Genomic DNA, 19,465 nt, shown 5'->3' with positions numbered 1-19,465 from the left:
ATAAAAAAAAACTAAACAAAACAAAAAACAACTTTTATGTTCAACAGAAGAAAGAAAGTCTTAGAATGACATGACAGGAAATAAATGACAATAACATTTTTGGTTGAACTCTTTTACAAAAAACATTCTTAATATCTTATACAGTGTTGTTTCTCAAATGTTAGATATTTTTACTGGAAATTGTACACTTGTACACTGTAAACTTTCAAGTCTTGTTAAAGCTTACCGTCATCAGTGGAAACATCAGCTTGACCTGCATGTGTTGCTATGACTCTGTAGACAAGCTCTGTCCTAATTACCTTTGTCTTCTGTCTGTTCAACAACCTTCAAAATCTATGCTTTGAAGTACGCTGGGCCAACAAATAGAGACACTGAGGGAACGGGGAGCGGGAGTTGCTTATTAGTGAACGGCGAAGAAAAAGAAAGGGGGGAAAAGTACAAATTGAATTGCCATCTCTTCTCTGCACAAATGAAGGATGAAGTGGTGGGCGCTAATGTCCTTCGACAGCTAAAGAGGAATTACTGCCAGCCTGAATTTTCTCAGTTGTAATGCTGCTGTTGGTTCTGATTTGATGCCAAATACCCTCTTTTCATATTTGCTCGAAGCTACTAATTCAACTGAGCATCAACAACAGCACTGCTATCATCACCGTGATGTCTAGCTGTGCAGGACCACGTGTTTACGTTTGTGTGGCACATCAAAAATGGATTTACTGTGGATTATCAATCATTATAAAAACATGCAAATAATAATTTCTCTATTAAATCGATTTCCAAAAAATATAAACCACACACCATGTGCATTAGCAAACACTTTTAATGTTGTGACTGCTACACTAAACAAATTAATTTTATTAATTGAGATTTAAGTATAGCATTAGCACATTTGAACACAAAAAAGGCTTCTTAGGTGCCTAAATTAGGCCGCGTTACAGACATCAAATGGCTAGATGAATTATTCAAGCTTACAATCACCAATTAAACGCTCGTTGACAACCAATAAAAAATAAGTTTTAATGAAGTAGATGTGCCAATAAATGTGTATTAGAAGCTTGCAGGCAGGGTTGACATTATTGTCTATGATGACAGCTAATTTAGATTACATCCTTTAAGGAAATAGGCGGCTTCCAAGAAAAATGTCATGGACGTTATCACCCAGTTCTCTTGTTTGAAGTTCAATAAATATGTTAGTTCTGATATTGGAACAAATTTAATTGGATCGGTGGTAGCCTAGTTGGTTTTAATAAAGAAGATTACAAACCCCTTTCACGACCCAGCTTAAATAAAAGGGGGAAAAATCTAGTATTTTAATATTCCTTCACAGATTTCAGAAGAGAGAGAGAGAGAGAGAGAGAGAGAGAGAGAGAGAGAGAGAGAGAGAGAGAAGGGGAGAAAGCGAGTGATAAGGAGGGAAAAAAAGTGACTGACGGGGACAAAAAGAGGACACAATCTGCTGAGGCGTGCACGATGGCCTCAAGAGAGGTATCATAAATGGCAATAACAAATAACAGCCTCACACACACACACACACACACACACACGCACACACATACACACACACGCACACACGCACACACGCACACACGCACACACGCACACACGCACACACGCACACACGCACACACACACACACACACACACACACACGCACACACGCACGAATGCCTGAACACACTCACATACACTTCTCTCCCCACAAAACCTTCAGGATACAATTCTCAAATTGCAATTAAAAATGAAAACTGGTCATATAAGCAAGAAAACATTTAATTTAACTTCAATGGATGTGCACACGCTTGCAGACAGAGCACGCAGTGGATGGCAGTGGGTAATAGTTTAGTTTATTTATCTTAGGTTACACATGCAGTGCGTTACAGTCAAACTGTAGTTGAATTCATCCATAAAACCCCAGTGGAACGACAGCTTTTTCTTCCACGGCATGATCTTATTTAATCAGGAAGCTGAAAAAGAGTGAGAAGGAAAAAGAGAAGAGTGTGAATGATGAAATGGTCGCTGACTGGAAGTTACGTCACCGTCTAATCATCATGAGTAGACCTCTAAAAAGTCTGAAAAAGGTCATTCGCCGGAGTCTCTACAATTACCAACAGTTGCTGTACATTTAATGGATTTGATTTTTTGATTCATTAGCTAGCTATTCTGCCTAGGCTGATGTACATGAACGCTACAGCAAGTAAAAGGAATGTTCCAGTTAGAATACATTTCAGTGCTTTTAAAAGAATCTGATATGCAAACAAAACATTCTTGTTTACTTCCATTCACGGACTCATTTTTCATTCAGTGAAGCTTGTGAAGACTTTGATGGCTTTTCTTTTCTCCAACCACTGACTATATAGCAACATATCCTTGGTTCAACTTACTTAACAAGCAAAGTTATCCCCAAAAGTTGACAGCTAAAGAAAAGTGAGTTTTTTTTATTAAAGAAATGGGTTGTTTTTATGATCGAAATTTGAGTCACTAAACGAATCAATGAGCAGTCAATGAATGAATCAGTGAGTGAATCTTTTTTTTTTTTTGCAAATGAATCAAACGATGCAAATCGCTTAATCAAAATCACCATTTTTACTGTTCATTACCATAGCAATACATTTTAACCTCACAAAAAATGTGTTTACAGTAATGCACTTAAAATGTCTATGGGATCAGCGACAGTTTAAATGTGTAAATGTGCAGCTTGTATTTTGTTATGTTAGTTATTCTAATCATAATAACTAATAATTGTTCATTGTTTGAACTGTAAATTTGACCAAATTGCAATTTAGCATCTTTTGAACTTGTGGTTTATTACTGATGTAAATCATCTTAGTGAAATATTCTCCATGTAAACAGTTCTTTGCAAATAGTTACAATAACTACATGTAAATCATGCATTTTTTATCAGCTTAACATTGTTCAATTCATAAATTAATTAACAACATTTAATTCAGTGCTCAAAACTTTTACCACAAGTGCATAACTGTAAACCCATTTAAAAAAAATTTTTTTTATGAAATATTTTTACAACAACGGTATAATCAACATATGCTGTTCATTGAGCGGAACTTCAATTGAACCTAGAATATTGCTGTTAAAGTCAAAGCAGAGTGATACATTAAAATCTAAGCTAAAGTTGCAATATATTACAAGGACAAATACTTAAGTGCAACGAGAGTGAGTTTTAACAGTGACAGATCTCACCTGTAAGGATATCCATGATATTTTGATCTGAAGATGGACAGAAGGAAGCTAAAGAAGAACACCACTAAACCAAGTCCAACAAGACAGATAACTGTAAAAAAAAAACAAAAGCACAATGAGTGACACTCTCTTAATGAGCTGAATAATGCTTACATTGATTAAACTTAATTAGTATGCTGCAATGGCATTCTATAATGGGATCAAGCCACTGGTGAAAAATCGCTTTTCATGAACTTTGATCTAAGAGATAATCCCAAACTTAAATTAAGCCATTACTAATGAATGAAACAATAATCGCTACTTAAATGCTTATAAAACATGCTGAATCAGCTGCTTTGTCCCTTAGATAAAACAGTGCTCAAAATTTGATAACCTGCTGAATCACATTATAAGGTGATTTTAATGATTAGTCAATGAAGCCATAAATATCGTGCTACTGGGGGGGGGAAACTGCTTATTTTATGATGGGAAATAAAATAAACCATCTGCATAAATACTGCAGCTCGTCAATATCCTTTGCCCAGTACTCCCAGAGAATTTGCTGAATTTAGCATGCATATGTAAAATCACATCCACTTATGCACTGCTGACAAATGCAATCTTTATTGCATCCAAGAGAGTCAGGAAATTCCATCTTCAGCCTTCTTTTTTTAGATTGTGGTGAAGAAATCTGATCGGACGATGCAACCATAACTTTCAGGCTAAGTCACATTCTTAAACTAACATCTGGTTGTAAAATGAATACCGATGCTTAACATTTAACAAGTCTATGGAATTGCATTGACAGTTGTATATTTTATTTTCTAATTCCATGGAAACTTAACAAATCTATCTAAAATGCTCAAACATCAAATCTAGCATTTGATGAGCTGCTTATGAGAAGAAGATTTTACAGAATGCATTTAAAAGATTTCAAATAGTGACAAATAACATTGCAAATGGAAAACTTATTGATCCTTCACTCTTAAGGCCCCAATATACTCTTGGTAAAGTTATTTTTTATTATTTTGGTTAGCGAAAATTCCGCCACCTCCCACACTGCTGGAAGCAGCATTTAAATTAGTATGTAAATTAATAAGTGCTGTGCACTTTACTGTTAATAACAAAATAAGCAAGCAACAAATATGGCAGCGTTGAGAAAACAGCAGTTAAGAAAGCATCTGATCATAGTGATGTGGATATGATTGCACAAGCTCTGCAATGCTGTTCTCCAGTCAAGTCATGCCATGCTTATTTATATAGCACCTTATACAATAGATGGCTTAAAAGCAAGCAGCTTTACAGTAATAAACATGGAAGAACAGTGTCAGTGTTGCTTTCAATTACTACTTCAATTTCTACTATAAAGCAGTTCTCCAGTGTGTTCATGTTTTTACTCCCATCTGACCTCAATAGACTGAATAGAAGAAATGAACTGGAGAAGATTTCCACGTCAAAGTAGTTGGAGCCTCGGAGCACCTACCTACAGGAACCATGTAATCTCTTTTATGTAAACTTGGAACCTGGAAAGTATGCTTTGGCAAGCTGTTTCAGTCTTTACGATTATGACTACATAGACAAAGGATGACTAGACTTCATCAACAAAGACAAAAACGAATGAAAAGGACCATTGATCACTAAGAAGGGCTGTGTCTAAATAACACAAAACTACTGCAGCAAAGTGCCGACAAACCTTGAAGGCCGTGTTTCCACAAAAACCAACCACAAAGAATTTTACAAAGCCAATGTTCAAGAAAATTTAGCAATTTCTAAAGTGGTAATCACAGACACCAGTGCTAAAATACCAAAAGATATTCCCATGATCATAAAACCATTACAGTTGGAGCATCAAAATGAACATCAACATCTGCCCTGGACAGACAAATCACCTGACTTGAATACCAATCAAACCACCATGGATATTGTTGGAGAGTGAGATGCAGATTCCCTCCTCCAAATTCTCTAAAGCAACTGGCAGATGTTCTGGCTGACAACATTTAACTGGAGACCATTTAGAAGGTGTGTAATCTATTCTAAGAAGGTTTGAACCTGTATTAAAGGCAAACGGTGATAAAACACCTTAATAAAGAAATAAAATATTAAAAGTATTTCCCAGGTGTTTACATTACTTTGTCCAGCCCTTGTAGATCTTTTGTTCTGGGTACAGAGAATAAAATCCTGGGTTATTTAAAAGCACAATATGGTTTCTAAAAGGCTGTGTGTGTGTGCATGCGAGAGAGTCAATGTGTAAGTAGTAAACATATTAAAGAGCAAGGCAGTGGCAGCTGATGTTTAGCTGAATGAGAAGCTAATCAGAGCTTAATCAAAATGTGTTAACCTCCTCAAAAGAGGGGCACCTCCAATTACACCACACCGCCAGCACTGTTCCTCTCCAGATTAGTCATCCAGAAACACCCTCTTATCCTGGGATCACACCCTCAGAATGCACACACACTGAGCTTTTAATTTAAAGTTTCAGTATCTACTGAACTTCCCCGAAGACTTGTTTTCAAGGCTTCATGTGACAACGTTTACTCTGAGACCTTGATGTTCTTGAGCCTATTATCATTTCCCTGACACGTTACAGAAGCCTTCCCAGAAGACACGCGGTAGTAGCCGCAAAATGACTCTGCATTATACAAAAATGACAAACATGACTAACTGAGATGTGACATTTAAAAGCTGCTAAACATTTACTTTCAGGGTCGCCTGTGTCACGGGGTAACTAATGCATTGTTGCGGAATAACGGCGCACTGGTGCAATCACATTTGGCTGGATGGAGCAGCTTGCCGTAAATGTTTCCGCGGGGGGAGTGGTGTTTGAAACTAAAGCGTCGCTACTCTGACAATCTTCATTTAGCATCTTCCTATTTGAAATGCTTCAAGTCTGTGTTTCCATGACAACCGCTGGGTTTGATCAACCACTCGCTGTACAAGTAGTCTTCTTCTGCATAGTAGCAATTAACATTTTAAGTCACCAGAGGTTTATTTTGCAGCCTGTGCAAGTGTACTTACTGAAGTAAAAATTATCCAAAATTATATTAAAGGAATTGTTCACCCCAAAATTATGATATTTAGGTTTTTTGGTCATACAGTGAAAGTCAATGGGATCCAACATTGCTTTAGACCCCAAAATATCTGCTTTTTGGTTTACGTACCAAACATCTGGACCACTTATCTGCTGCAATCCACTAGCCTCCTGTAGTGAACAGTTTTAAAGCACATCCTTTTACCTTGTTTTTACACTTTAAGTACACACTGCTTCCCGGACTAATCATTCATAACATTTGTGTTGCAGAACATTGAGACTGTCACTCTTCGCTAGCTTTTGCTCTAGTTTTTACTAGTGAGGGTTTTATTTTCTTCCTAATGGCGCAGCATACAATAGTTTGCCTTTGGCTATGCATTAAATATAATTTTTATGATAACTTTTATGAGCCTAATAAGATACTCCATCTGCTTTCTTTACAAATGTGTTAATGCTGTATAATGGGCTATTCCCTCTAAACTGTCTGTAAACCCGAAGAGGGGCGCATTAATGCACAGGCTTCAACGGGCTGAAGCCCAGGGGCCTACACTTGGGAGGGGCCTACTGGCTGCAGGTAAATTATATTTTTTGAATAATTATTTGTATATGGGAGTTGGCAGCAGTGACAACAGCATTCTGTAAACAAATTCGCACACTCATTTTCAGTGCCACCCTGCTTTAGGGGTTGCACCGACTAATCAACTTCAATGCTCTGCCATGACGCTTTAAGCTTGACGTCGACTAGTCGCTGGCCCTATAGGTGGCGCAACAGGATAAGAAATCTTTGAAGGACTTCCACATTTACGCTCCGTTTCCAAACAGTTAAAATGACAAATAAATGCATACTCTGAAAGCGCTCCACAAGACATGTGAGATTATATTACTGGATGCTCGAAATTGAACGGGAGAATGCACGTTTTAAACCGCTTATTGTACATGGTAGGCAAGTTAATCGCCGTTCTAATCTAATGCGCTGCTGCACTGTAGCACACACATTACAGACAGTAACTCGTACATCACACGCAGATCGCGTGCGCACAGAATAATTTAGCGCGGAAATGTATTGTCAACACTGTTCTGTGATTTCTCAATAAAATAGCTTTGAAACTGAAAAGTTCAAGCATATATTTCTTAATAACTAAATCCCACAGCTTCACTAATAGTAGAGAGACGCTGCCAGGTAGAATTAATTCACACACGCAATCGCTCTCACTAATGCATTCATATGAATGTAATCTTTACTGTGCTACTTTATCTGTATCTGATTTAGAACAAGCAGAAACCTGTGAGAAACATAACGACTCAAAGACAAAAGAACTGTTAAAAATTAGCTGTTATAGGAGCAATGGCCACGTGGGCAGCGCGGTGTCATATGCCATAGCTGTGCACAAGGTGTTTATCACAGCTCCAGACTTATTTGTTCATTAATGATGTCCTCGGCGACTAGTCGACTTCGACTCGACTTTCATTACATAAAAGTCGACTTTAAAAAATCAGTCGTTCAACCCCTACCCTGCTTGTAGTATATGTTGTGAATGGTTCAGTTTAGGTTCCCCCCCCACATTTTGTATAGTTGGTATGCTCCACCGATATACTGTGAGCAGAATGCACAATCATAGGCATTGTAAAATATTGTCAATTTAAATGATCTATTTTAACATATAGGCTACTGTATTCTTGTGATCAAAGCTGAATTTCTCCAGTCTTCAGTGTCACATGATCCTTCAGAAATCATTCTAATATGCTGATTTGCTGCTTAGGGGTTGCACCGACTAATCAACTTCAATGCTCTGCCATGACGCTTTAAGCTTGACGTCGACTAGTCGCTGGCCCTATAGGTGGCGCAACAGGATAAGAAATCTTTGAAGGACTTCCACATTTACGCTCCGTTTCCAAACAGTTAAAATGACAAATAAATGCATACTCTGAAAGCGCTCCACAAGACATGTGAGATTATATTACTGGATGCTCGAAATTGAACGGGAGAATGCACGTTTTAAACCGCTTATTGTACATGGTAGGCAAGTTAATCGCCGTTCTAATCTAATGCGCTGCTGCACTGTAGCACACACATTACAGACCGTAACTCGTACATCACACGCAGATCGCGTGCGCACAGAATAATTTAGCGCGGAAATGTATTGTCAACACTGTTCTGTGATTTCTCAATAAAATAGCTTTGAAACTGAAAAGTTCAAGCATATATTTCTTAATAACTAAATCCCACAGCTTCACTAATAGTAGAGAGACGCTGCCAGGTAGAATTAATTCACACACGCAATCGCTCTCACTAATGCATTCATATGAATGTAATCTTTACTGTGCTACTTTATCTGTATCTGATTTAGAACAAGCAGAAACCTGTGAGAAACATAACGACTCAAAGACAAAAGAACTGTTAAAAATTAGCTGTTATAGGAGCAATGGCCACGTGGGCAGCGCGGTGTCATATGCCATAGCTGTGCACAAGGTGTTTATCACAGCTCCAGACTTATTTGTTCATTAATGATGTCCTCGGCGACTAGTCGACTTCGACTCGACTTTCATTACATAAAAGTCGACTTTAAAAAATCAGTCGTTCAACCCCTACCCTGCTTGTAGTATATGTTGTGAATGGTTCAGTTTAGGTTCCCCCCCCACATTTTGTATAGTTGGTATGCTCCACCGATATACTGTGAGCAGAATGCACAATCATAGGCATTGTAAAATATTGTCAATTTAAATGATCTATTTTAACATATAGGCTACTGTATTCTTGTGATCAAAGCTGAATTTCTCCAGTCTTCAGTGTCACATGATCCTTCAGAAATCATTCTAATATGCTGATTTGCTGCTCAGTAACTATTTCTGATTATTATCAATGTTGTAAACGTTTGTGTTGCTTAATATTTTTGAGGAAACTATTTTTTCACGATTCTCTTATGAATATTTGAAATTGTTATTCGTGTCAGAGCGCTGGAGTTCGTCAGAAATAGAACAGGGCATCAGTTTAGTGTCATGGATTTGACGTGTCGCGCCGCATCCAGAGTAGAGAACATCTCTGGGTTCTATTTGCTTTTGTCAAATCGCGCCGCTCGCGTCTGGTGTAGACACGTTGTTTTGGTATTTGTGAATCTTAAGTATATTCATAATCTGCTTTATGTTTACCTAGCACTGGAAGTCCTTTCACAAACTTGTAACTTTCATGCTTAGAGCAGAACCATGCATCATTCATTTATATTTCTACATGGCTACTTGCAATACAACTCTGATTCTTCAATCGCGCCATCTAGTGGTTTGTTATTGATACAACCACAACTGCTACAAATGATAACGGAGCGCTCAAGTGGGTACTGCGAGTCATGTCGAGGTAACTAAAACGTCAAATTAATATTTTGCGTTCAATTATTTACTTATCAGGCAAGTGGCCGCATAAGCGGGAAAATTACGGAGTATAGCCTTTATCACCCTGCAGAGGTTTCTTTTGCAAAATAATCTGCAGACTGTACACGATCCCTCAGCCTTGCCACGCCCACTAGTTTGGGAACCACTGGAGTAGGCGATTTGCGCTCTATTAATTTGGTCTGTTACAATGCTCTGTGTGTTTGATTACTAATGCCTGTGTAGTACGGCGTTGCACACAGGACAAAAACGTTCAGCCTCGACTCTTTATCGCCATTTGTGTTAAAATTTGCGAAGCGTACCAAATTGAACAAAACAATATAAATGCAAAATTTGAATTCATGAATATATAACGGTATAGCAAAATCCATATCATGGAACAACATAATACCGGTAGTCACTTTCATACCGGTATAGTGCCCACCCCTAGTATATGCATAACACACACACACACGCACACACGCACGTACGTATCTCATCAGTCAGAACTTATTACTCTAACCCCATCACATAAATTAGTCTGTGTGCCCGTCGCATGTACCTCCAGTGGCTGACAGAGGGTCACCCAGCAGTGCCTACAGAGCAAACATCTGCTTCAGCTGCAGGGTCTTCCTCCTCCTCCTCTCACACCTCAAGGGAAGTGCTTCGAGATGGGCACGCAACTCTCCTTTCGTCCCCCTCTCTCTACGTATAATCTATTCATCCTTCAGTCCCTTTCTCCATAAAATGACATTTCTGAGACTGACCGATGAGATTATAATAATGTAGATTCATATATGCATAATGGTCAATTAACAGTGACAGGTGTAGGAAAAGCCCAGTGCTGGGCAGACGAGGTGCCAGCGCCGGTTTAATTATCCACTGTGCTAACATGACCTCTGACCCCCATGCCACGGCCCTGGCGTGGCAGATGATGGCCACAGCAAATTTGGGTGGCATTGGGGAAAATGTGAGACACAACCTCTGGAGAGAGGAAGTCAAGAAGGTGCGTGTCGCTAAACCACCCGCTAATGTGTGCTTTATGAAGGATATGAATCATTTTAAAACATCCACCTGTCTAGATTAAGTCTAATCTTATATACAAAAATATTTTACTGTGAAACCCTAGATTTGCATTTCCTGGAGGAAATACCAGAGCTTACTGCAGGATTTAGCCTTTGGTTCGGTGTAAATAAAATGCCACATCAGATCTGCTTTAAGCATTGCTAATGCATGAGAATCACATAATGTGACATCTTTGGTATAAAGATGGCTATAGATTACTAGGGTTGCAAATTTTTGGGTTGCCAGTCAAACTGATTCACGATTCATATGTATGTTTTGAATATTACACACTAATGTAACAAACTGCAATTAGTTCGGTTTATTTTAATTTGATTATGTCAACATATTTAATGATTTAAACGTTATATTTCAAGATTGACATAAGAATCGGCAAGATTTATAATTGAATTGATTTTTTTTTTTTGCATATTCAGAATGATTTGATTCAGAACTATTTGTTTCAGTATAAGTAACTCTATCAAAATATACATATTTCAAAGTTGACGGATATGAATCAGCAGGATTTATATTAAAAATAAAAGGTCACAATTAATAAAATTCAGATAAATGCAAAAAAAAAAGACTATTCGCAATTCTGAACATATTAAATTATAAAATTACAAACTATCAAATATTAAATGAACGGTTAACATTAATTTAAATATTAATTTAATGGTTAATAAAATAAAAAAATAAATACAAATAAATAAAATCAAATGTTTGTAAATAAAAAAAGACTATTGGAGTATGTTTTACAAGAAAATACTATTTCAGTCTGTCTACTTTAAAATTGTAATTAAATTTTACCTTTAATTCAATGTTACTTGCTGTTTTGTTGCAATAATTTGTGAAATTTACCAGCAATCCTACACTGTTTTTTAAGTGTACAAACTTTCAGTAAAGTACATTTGTATGGTGGCTGGCGAAAAAAACATGCGGTTAGTATTGTTTCATAAGAAGAATACACATAAATGTATAATTAATTATATTCACTATTTGCATTGGTTCAAATAGGTAATTCTTTTCACCAAACACAATAAATAAAAATCAGCATTACATCAATTTCCACCTCAATTAAAACTGGTTTGTGTATTTGAGTGGTATTTAGCAGGAGTTAATAGCAAAAGTAGGGTTAAAAACAACGTGTGTGCACCACATTTAAATGTAGCTATATTCATGACTGCTGAAACTCCTGCCTTACAGACGATCACCCACACAAACACAAATTGCAATTACCACAATTATACACTTATGCTGACACACATATACAGTAATTACAAGCATTTGTCTCCCAGCGTATTGCATAAAGAGCTTGCATCTTTTTCGGAGCGGTCAAAAATCAGAATCAAAAAGCACTCGCCTTATTTGTCATGGAGGTGAGTTTGAAAACAAGCCAAAAATAACTCCTCATTTACATAACTCAGCATTTACATATTACCCATAATTTATTCCATTAGCATATCAAAGCTGGGGATGACTCTTTGGAGGTGGGATGAAGGCCATCACATTAAGTGGTCTCCACAGCTAATGCAGTGATAATACATGGAAAGCTATTCGTCTATCAGAGACTGGAAGCGATGGTTGTCTTTATGGGAAGCACTTCGAGAGGGGGAATGAGAACGAGTTGGATGTGAGAAGCTCAGAGGAAAATAAGACAGTCATGTAACGCAAACTTGTAAGTAGGACAGAGATTCAAGCTGGAGGTGATACCAGGCCACACACACATGCTGTATGCAAGACGCACACTCATCCTCACAGTTATCAGCAGCCAAACACATACTTTAAAGCACAACACAATAAAAAACAAACACAATATCAATATGCAAAGGAAAAGTATGCTGCTTTTGATGATTTTATGACTCTGAAAGCAAAGCTTACATCTAATTGACTATTTTTCTAACATACTGAGAATGCTCTTTCTGACCAAATCATAAAGAGAAAGTGGACTTTTATACGCTGTGCAAGTGATGCTTGCCCTTGGAAGACTCAAAGCCAAGATGCTAAGCTTGTGGGTGGATGGCAGGCCATTTACTGGGTGTTTATTGGACTGTGCACTTTAAAGAAATCAAACTCTCTAAAACACTGCTCACACTCTCACTAGTTTATTTGATGTCCAACACTTCAGTGTCATTTTTACCAGACCTCAGATTATATTCTGTGGTGGAAAATGATAGTAGTGGAAATACATTTTTGGAATAAATTGGCTCACTCCTTTTATCTTGCTAATTTCACACTTGTTGTAAGATTTTAGCATAATTTAAAGTGACAAAAAATGTAATCCTACGAAATAACACACAACTAGTGGTCGACCGATATTGTTTTTTTGACAGCCGATGCCGATATCTTGGAAAGCAGGGTGGCCGATGGCCGATATAATTTTATTTATTTTAATTAATATTTAAGAAATTTGAAATCATTTGAAAATCGATAAAAAAAATTAATGTGTAAAATAAACATACTTATACTTTGAAATGACAAAGTATTTTTCACAAATAAATAAATATTTAATAAAAATATTAAAAAGTAAACACTGTAACCAACAGAGCACTCTGTAATCTGGGAAGTTTGTGTGCATTGGGAATCATATTTTTTCAAATAAAGCCAAGGTAACACTCATTTTACATACAGCACACAGTGAAAATGACATGAATATGACATTGGGCAAAAGCATGAAGCGCAGCATAATTTAAAATCATGAGTTTAAAATTTGTCGATCGCGCGTCTCCAGTGAAACTGAACTGTCCTCCTGTCCACGTTCAATTCGCACAGACCGACTGTCACACAGAGAACACGCGATCATGCAGGATAAATGCACACTTCACAAGATCTCACAGCTGGATTTGACTAAGTTTGCAGGGTTTTTGAAATTAGATGTTCATTAGTCATTCAACGATTTGTTTAAATTATATAAATGCGTATTTGCTGAATGCTGACTGCAAACGAGAAAGTATTATAGTGTTTGCCTTTCTATTACTAATAATATAAAAGCAATCATTATAATACTTTTTTTGTATACATATGAATTCCTTTGTTTAATAATTCTATCTGATTATTAGACAGATTTCTGTCCGTATTAGACAGAACTATTAACGACGACAGCGAACAAGGAGAATGTGAACACTGCGTGAGCAGGCGCTGCCGTTCTCAGCGCCGTCAAAATAAAAGTCAGCTACGCTGTCAAAAACGTCCTGCCTCGAGCGCATCGGCCAAACAGAAAAACTTATCGGCTAATGCCGATATTTGAAAAATGCCAAATATCGGCCGATATATCGGTCTTGGCGATATATCGGTCGACTACTACACACAACAAATATATTCTGGTCAGTGATATTTATCTTGATATCTTTTTGTTTTCTTTACACAACAAACGTCTCATTTCTTTTCAAGTAAGCTCTTTACTGACACTGTTGTCTCCATGGTAAACCAAGTACACTAAACAACTTTATTAGAAGCAAAATTGTTCAGTGTGGTCAACGTGATCTCATGAGAATTTGAATAAACAATAATTACATGTGGTATAAGTGAAGTACAAATAGATTACAGTAGTCTTTAAAACATTGTGGTAGCAAGTTATGGCCATCCTTCAATTAGATATACATGTATTCTGAGCTTCATTATTAAAGGTTACGATTTTTGTAAAAACCCTAACATACTGTAACTATGAACAATAATGAGATTTTTGTAAAAACCCTAACATTCTGTAACTATGAACAATAATATTATGAGAGAAAGAAATACAAATATGAGAAACTTACTCCTTCGTTTGCCCACGTCTCCCTTAGAAGTGGCGGCTTCATTCAGAAGGACCATTCCCATGGTGATGGCTGCATCTGAGACGGGAGTCAAGGAATGACTTCTGCCATGGATGTGGATTATCCATAATCCACAATAAACACACAGGACCTGATACAATGCTTACAGAGTACCTGTAAAATTACTGATCGGGCTGGCAAAACATAGCTGTAGCACACCTGGAAATTTCAATTACTGTGAACACAATGGAAACAAGACTCTTCAACTCTGAGCACACTTCACTCAGCTGGGAGGTCTCCTCTAGCCTGGGGGGAAAGCTAGGTGTCGACGAGAGGAAGACAGACAAACACGAGGTGTTCTGCTGCCAGCAGCCAGAAGCTCCCCTCTCATCCAGCAGCCGAGCCAGACGGTAGCAGAGGGTCTCTGTCTGCCTGCTCACTCTGTACCCATCAGGCACAGTCAACAAACCCATGTATTTACAGGGGAAGTTCACACAGAGAACGAGACTCTGGAGGACATTCCCAACATGGCCAGGACAGCGAGTGTGTGCACAGAATTTTTGAGAGTTTCTAAAAGGATAAACACAGAAATGTGTAAGAACATTTCATACAGGAGCACCCTGATCGATTCTGACAACCACAGAGTAGACATGGCCAAAAAAAAAAAATTCTGACATCTGATTTTTCGACAAAAAATATATTGAAACAAATTCAAAAGTAGGTGTCATAAAATGTTTTAAAAATGCTTTTGAAAGAATTCTCATGCTCATTAAGGCTGCATTTATTTAAAAAATAAAAGTAAAACAGTAATATTATAAAACATTATTACAATTTAAACTGTTTTCTATTTTAATAGATTTAAAATTTAATCTATTATTATTATTATTACAATACATTTTTTTGTGAAAACAGTGATGCTTTTTTCATGCTTTTTTCATGAATCTAAAGTTAAAAAGAACAGAATTTGTTTGAAATAGAAATTTTCCGTGATGTTATACATGTCTTTACCTGTCATCTTTGATTAATGCGTCCTTATGGAATAATCTTTTATTTCCCTTTTTTTCTTTATTTAAAAATAAATAAATAGATAAATAAAAATCTCCAAACACTTGAACACTATTATTGTCTTATGTATTTGTCAGCAGTATGCATACATAATAATGGTGATGTTCATTTTTTTTTAATTGTTTTCATTTTTGTTCATTAAATAAAACTTTTGTCAACTAAAATATTTTAGCAGCAACTGTGCTGACAAGATTAACATTAAAACTTTTTAAATCATATTTAATTACAGAGACAATAAACATGAGAACAAACCTTTGCCTACTGGAAAATGCTATGGAAATGTACATACATTTACAGTGACACATCCTAGATTTTAAAACATTACCAGAATAATAAACAGATCTGTATGAAGTCAGTGGGTTATTATGGTTCACTTCGTTAACAGAACAATGTGACAGGTCCATTGTGCAGGGAGAGGCTTTATGTGAAAGGATATTCAACAGAAGAATAATGTGAGATTCAGCCACAAACTGAGCTTGACTGCTGCCGTGGATATAACTCTGAAAAGACAGAAAAAAATTAGATGACAAACAAGCAGACAATAGACCTTTCAAGCTCTCCTTTCACACAGCTGTATCACTGTATACTACGGCACTATGATAAGCAATGCTTTATTGTATTTATCATACTGAAATGGCATGAACACAAACCACACACACACACACACACACACACACACACACACCCCCACCCCCCCACCACACACATCATGATTCATGATTCTTAAAAAAGAAAAAGGTCAGACAGAAAACAGCCAAAGACAAGGAAAAAATCCATAAGGTCAAAGCAGATGCATGGAAAGATGAGGGGATAATCTAGAATAAAATCAAAAGAAAACCTGAGAGTAAGTGACAGGACCTTCAGTGAGTCAATGAAAAGAGCGCTGAGGCACTCGAACACGTCAAGTCATAATGACTCACTTGCTCTCTGGAGAAAACCCACTCTAGATCTAGTGCAAACAGGACCTTCATTCATCTGTGCTGGATAAATGTGCAGGAACAGTGTGGAGTGGATGCAGCTTCAATGAAAAGCCTTGACAACTTTCTAAAACTTCTCAAACTCCATAGTCTGACAGATGAAATCTGCCAGAGAATTGCTTTAAAGAAAGTCCAAAAATTGGGTGAACTAATTGCTTCATCATCATCATCATCACCCTCGAGTCATTCCAAACTCTATGGAATTTTCTTTGTTTCCATGAAACACAAAAGGAGTAATTTCACACAATGTCCACGCTGCTCTTTTCCATCAAAATTAAATAACGCACTGGCAGTATTATACAATAATATTATATATTTGTGTGAAGAACAAACTGAAATTTAAGTCTGAATACATCTATGTACGATGGGAAAGAAAAAAAAAGATCACAGAGTGTGAAATAACTTGAGGGTGAAGCATTCTTTCATCTTATAAAATCTAAAGCTTCAGAAATCAAAACTTCACAAACACAGTGTATTCAATCCTTCTATTAAGGTTACATATTTAAACAGAAGGTATAAAGAAGTGTTATGAAAATGATAATGCATTAGATTAACTCACAGCCGGAAAAACGAATTTCAAGGTGATATGAACACATTCTTTAAGAACAATGTACGCTATCTTATTCAGGGGATTTTTTATTATCATAAAATCCTATCTAGATATAGGGACCACCTAGATACCGTCACTGAAATGTCACTGAATTTCATTACTTTGAATGAAGCCTGAAGACATTCTATGGTTTTGATAAAAATATATCTGACAGAAACATTTGATATGATGGATTTGAGAAGAAATCACAACAGAAGACAAAATATTGAATGCTTTTTTATGCTCAGTGTGACACTAAATAAAAAAAAAATGTCAATAGTCGACTTGAACGCAGCAATAAAGTATTGAGGAACTAAACACTGCCAAAAGCGGCTGTTGTTACTTGCAGCATATCATGTAGAGACAGAAAAACATAAAGATATGGGGGGATTGTGCGGAGGGAGCCATTAAGAAGAAGATATGAGCAAATAGGCCAGTGCATTTATCACTGTCATGTCACCTGTCGCCTCTGGGTTAACGCATCTGCTAACATTTAAACACAGCCATAGCGCTGAATATTTTCATATGAAAGAAACCAGCATTTAGAAGCACTTTCAGCACTAACACAGAAAGACACAACTGTATTATTCTACTGGAGTACTGCATCTGAATTGGGCATATGCAACTTAAAACAGTCATTTGCTACTTTTGAAAGCAACCGCAAAGTATTTTTACTTATTTATTTGGTAACTTTTTTGTCTAGAAGTCATTAGAATTTTGATTGATTTATTTCTTCATTTAATTTTTTTCCATTTGATAAGGCAGGTGACAAAACGATAAGAAAAAAGGAAAACAGGAACAGGAAATAACGCAAGCTGGAATACTAGGCCACATTTACAACTGTAAATCTACTTATTAATAAATCAATTACAATTAATTTAAGGCTGTCTAACACTTTATAATGATCATTTTTATAATGTATATTTTATATATTTAAATATATTTTTAAAATGTTATCAATTGACAGCCTTAAAGGAATAGTTCTGAACAGTAAAGAAAATTAGCTGAAAATGTACTCACCCCCAGTCCATCCAAGATGTAGATGAGTTTGTTTCTTCATTAGAAAACCAATTTAGAGAAATTTAGCATTACATCACTTGTTCACCAGTGGATTCTCTTTACTGAATGGGTGCCATCAGAATCATCAAGTAATCATCAAACAGCTGATAAAAACACCACAATAATCTACAAGATACAAACCCATCAATTAACGTATTGTAAAGCAAAAAGATGTGCATTTGTAATAAACATATTCATCATTAAGATGTTTTTAACTTTTATCCATTGCGTTCTTTATCCATAATATTGGTTTCTCCAGTGAAAAAGTCATCTTGTCTGAATCAAGAGAAGAATACACACGGATCGAGCACTGTTTGCATGAAAACAGTCCAAAGCAGTTCTAAACAAATATGTTGGATTTTGACTTGAGAAGACAAGAGGGGATGGACTTTTTGACTGGTGTTATTATGGATTATGGACTCCCATTTGGTTTACAGTTAAAATGCCATAATAATGGATTTATTACAAACACAGTTTTACACTTTTCACATTAATTAATGGACTGGAGTGGTGTGGATTATTGTGATGTTTTTATCAGCTGTTTGGACTCTCATTCTGAAGGCACCCATTTTGATCCACTGGTGATGTAATGCTAAATTTCATCTGTTTTGATAAAGAAACAAACTCATCTACATCTTGGATGGCTTGAGGGTGAGTACATTTTCAGAATATTTTCATTTTTGGGTGAATAATTCCTTTAATTTGAATATTCCATTTGTATGTTCATTTAATGCTTGCTAACAATAAAACAATAGCTTACGGAGATCACACATAAATACATAGTTGATAGAATGACTAAAAGAGGTTTAAATACAGAAAATCAGAGATATGAATGAAGAGCTCTAATAAACCAAATGAGAGAATCAGTAGTTGTGAGGACAAGTGTTGGTGTCATTGCGTGGGCAGATTTCCTCATCACACTGTTCATTTATTCAGAGTTGACTTCTGCTCTGGGCTCTGAAGAGCAGATCCATTGTACCCATAGTGCACCGGGGTCACAGATGTCTACTTTACAGTCGAGACTGACGTCACCATCCAATGAACCATCAAACATCATATTTAGTGCTTTGTGTAGGAGCACACATGACTGAATATGGTCATTACAGCCGCCTACGTGAATTTGTATTCAAAAGACATTATTTTTGACTCATGCAAAAATTCAACTCCTACACTTTAAAAAGCGCACTGTCTGTTAAATGAATATCCTGGCTTTGGAGGTTGTTTTAAACCGTGCAAATGTGAACAATTCACTACAATTAAATGATGACACTAATTTTGAATTTAGCATCCGTTCAATTAGCGAAATAAACAAAATAAGCTAAAAAAAAATACCATACTTGCACTATATTTTCTCTCTGAGAAAGGATTAAACATATACATATATATATATATATAT

At 36.5% G+C, this 19,465-nt stretch overlaps 1 protein-coding gene across 1 annotated transcript in view; it reads right to left on the bottom strand.

The window, feature by feature from the left end:
• Window positions 1–1,824: 1,824 nt before the first annotated feature.
• The window catches only part of LOC107554394 (tumor suppressor candidate 3-like), an 86,869-nt gene continuing 69,228 nt past the window's right edge, over window positions 1,825–19,465 (bottom strand). Inside the window, exons 7-10 of the mRNA XM_016236883.1 lie at window positions 15,881–15,944; window positions 14,383–14,457; window positions 3,196–3,286; window positions 1,825–1,961 (exon numbers count right to left, since the gene is read on the bottom strand). Of these exons, the coding sequence (XP_016092369.1) occupies window positions 1,946–1,961; window positions 3,196–3,286; window positions 14,383–14,457; window positions 15,881–15,944 (246 nt within the window). The 3' untranslated portion in view covers window positions 1,825–1,945. The remainder of the gene's footprint in view (window positions 1,962–3,195; window positions 3,287–14,382; window positions 14,458–15,880; window positions 15,945–19,465) is intronic.

This window comes from Sinocyclocheilus grahami, unplaced genomic scaffold, assembly GCF_001515645.1.
Source record: "Sinocyclocheilus grahami isolate Dianchi unplaced genomic scaffold, SAMN03320097.WGS_v1.1 scaffold500.1, whole genome shotgun sequence".
NCBI lineage: Eukaryota > Metazoa > Chordata > Actinopteri > Cypriniformes > Cyprinidae > Sinocyclocheilus > Sinocyclocheilus grahami.
Note: the sequence above shows the minus strand (reverse complement) of the source record. Positions and strands in the feature narration are given on the sequence as shown.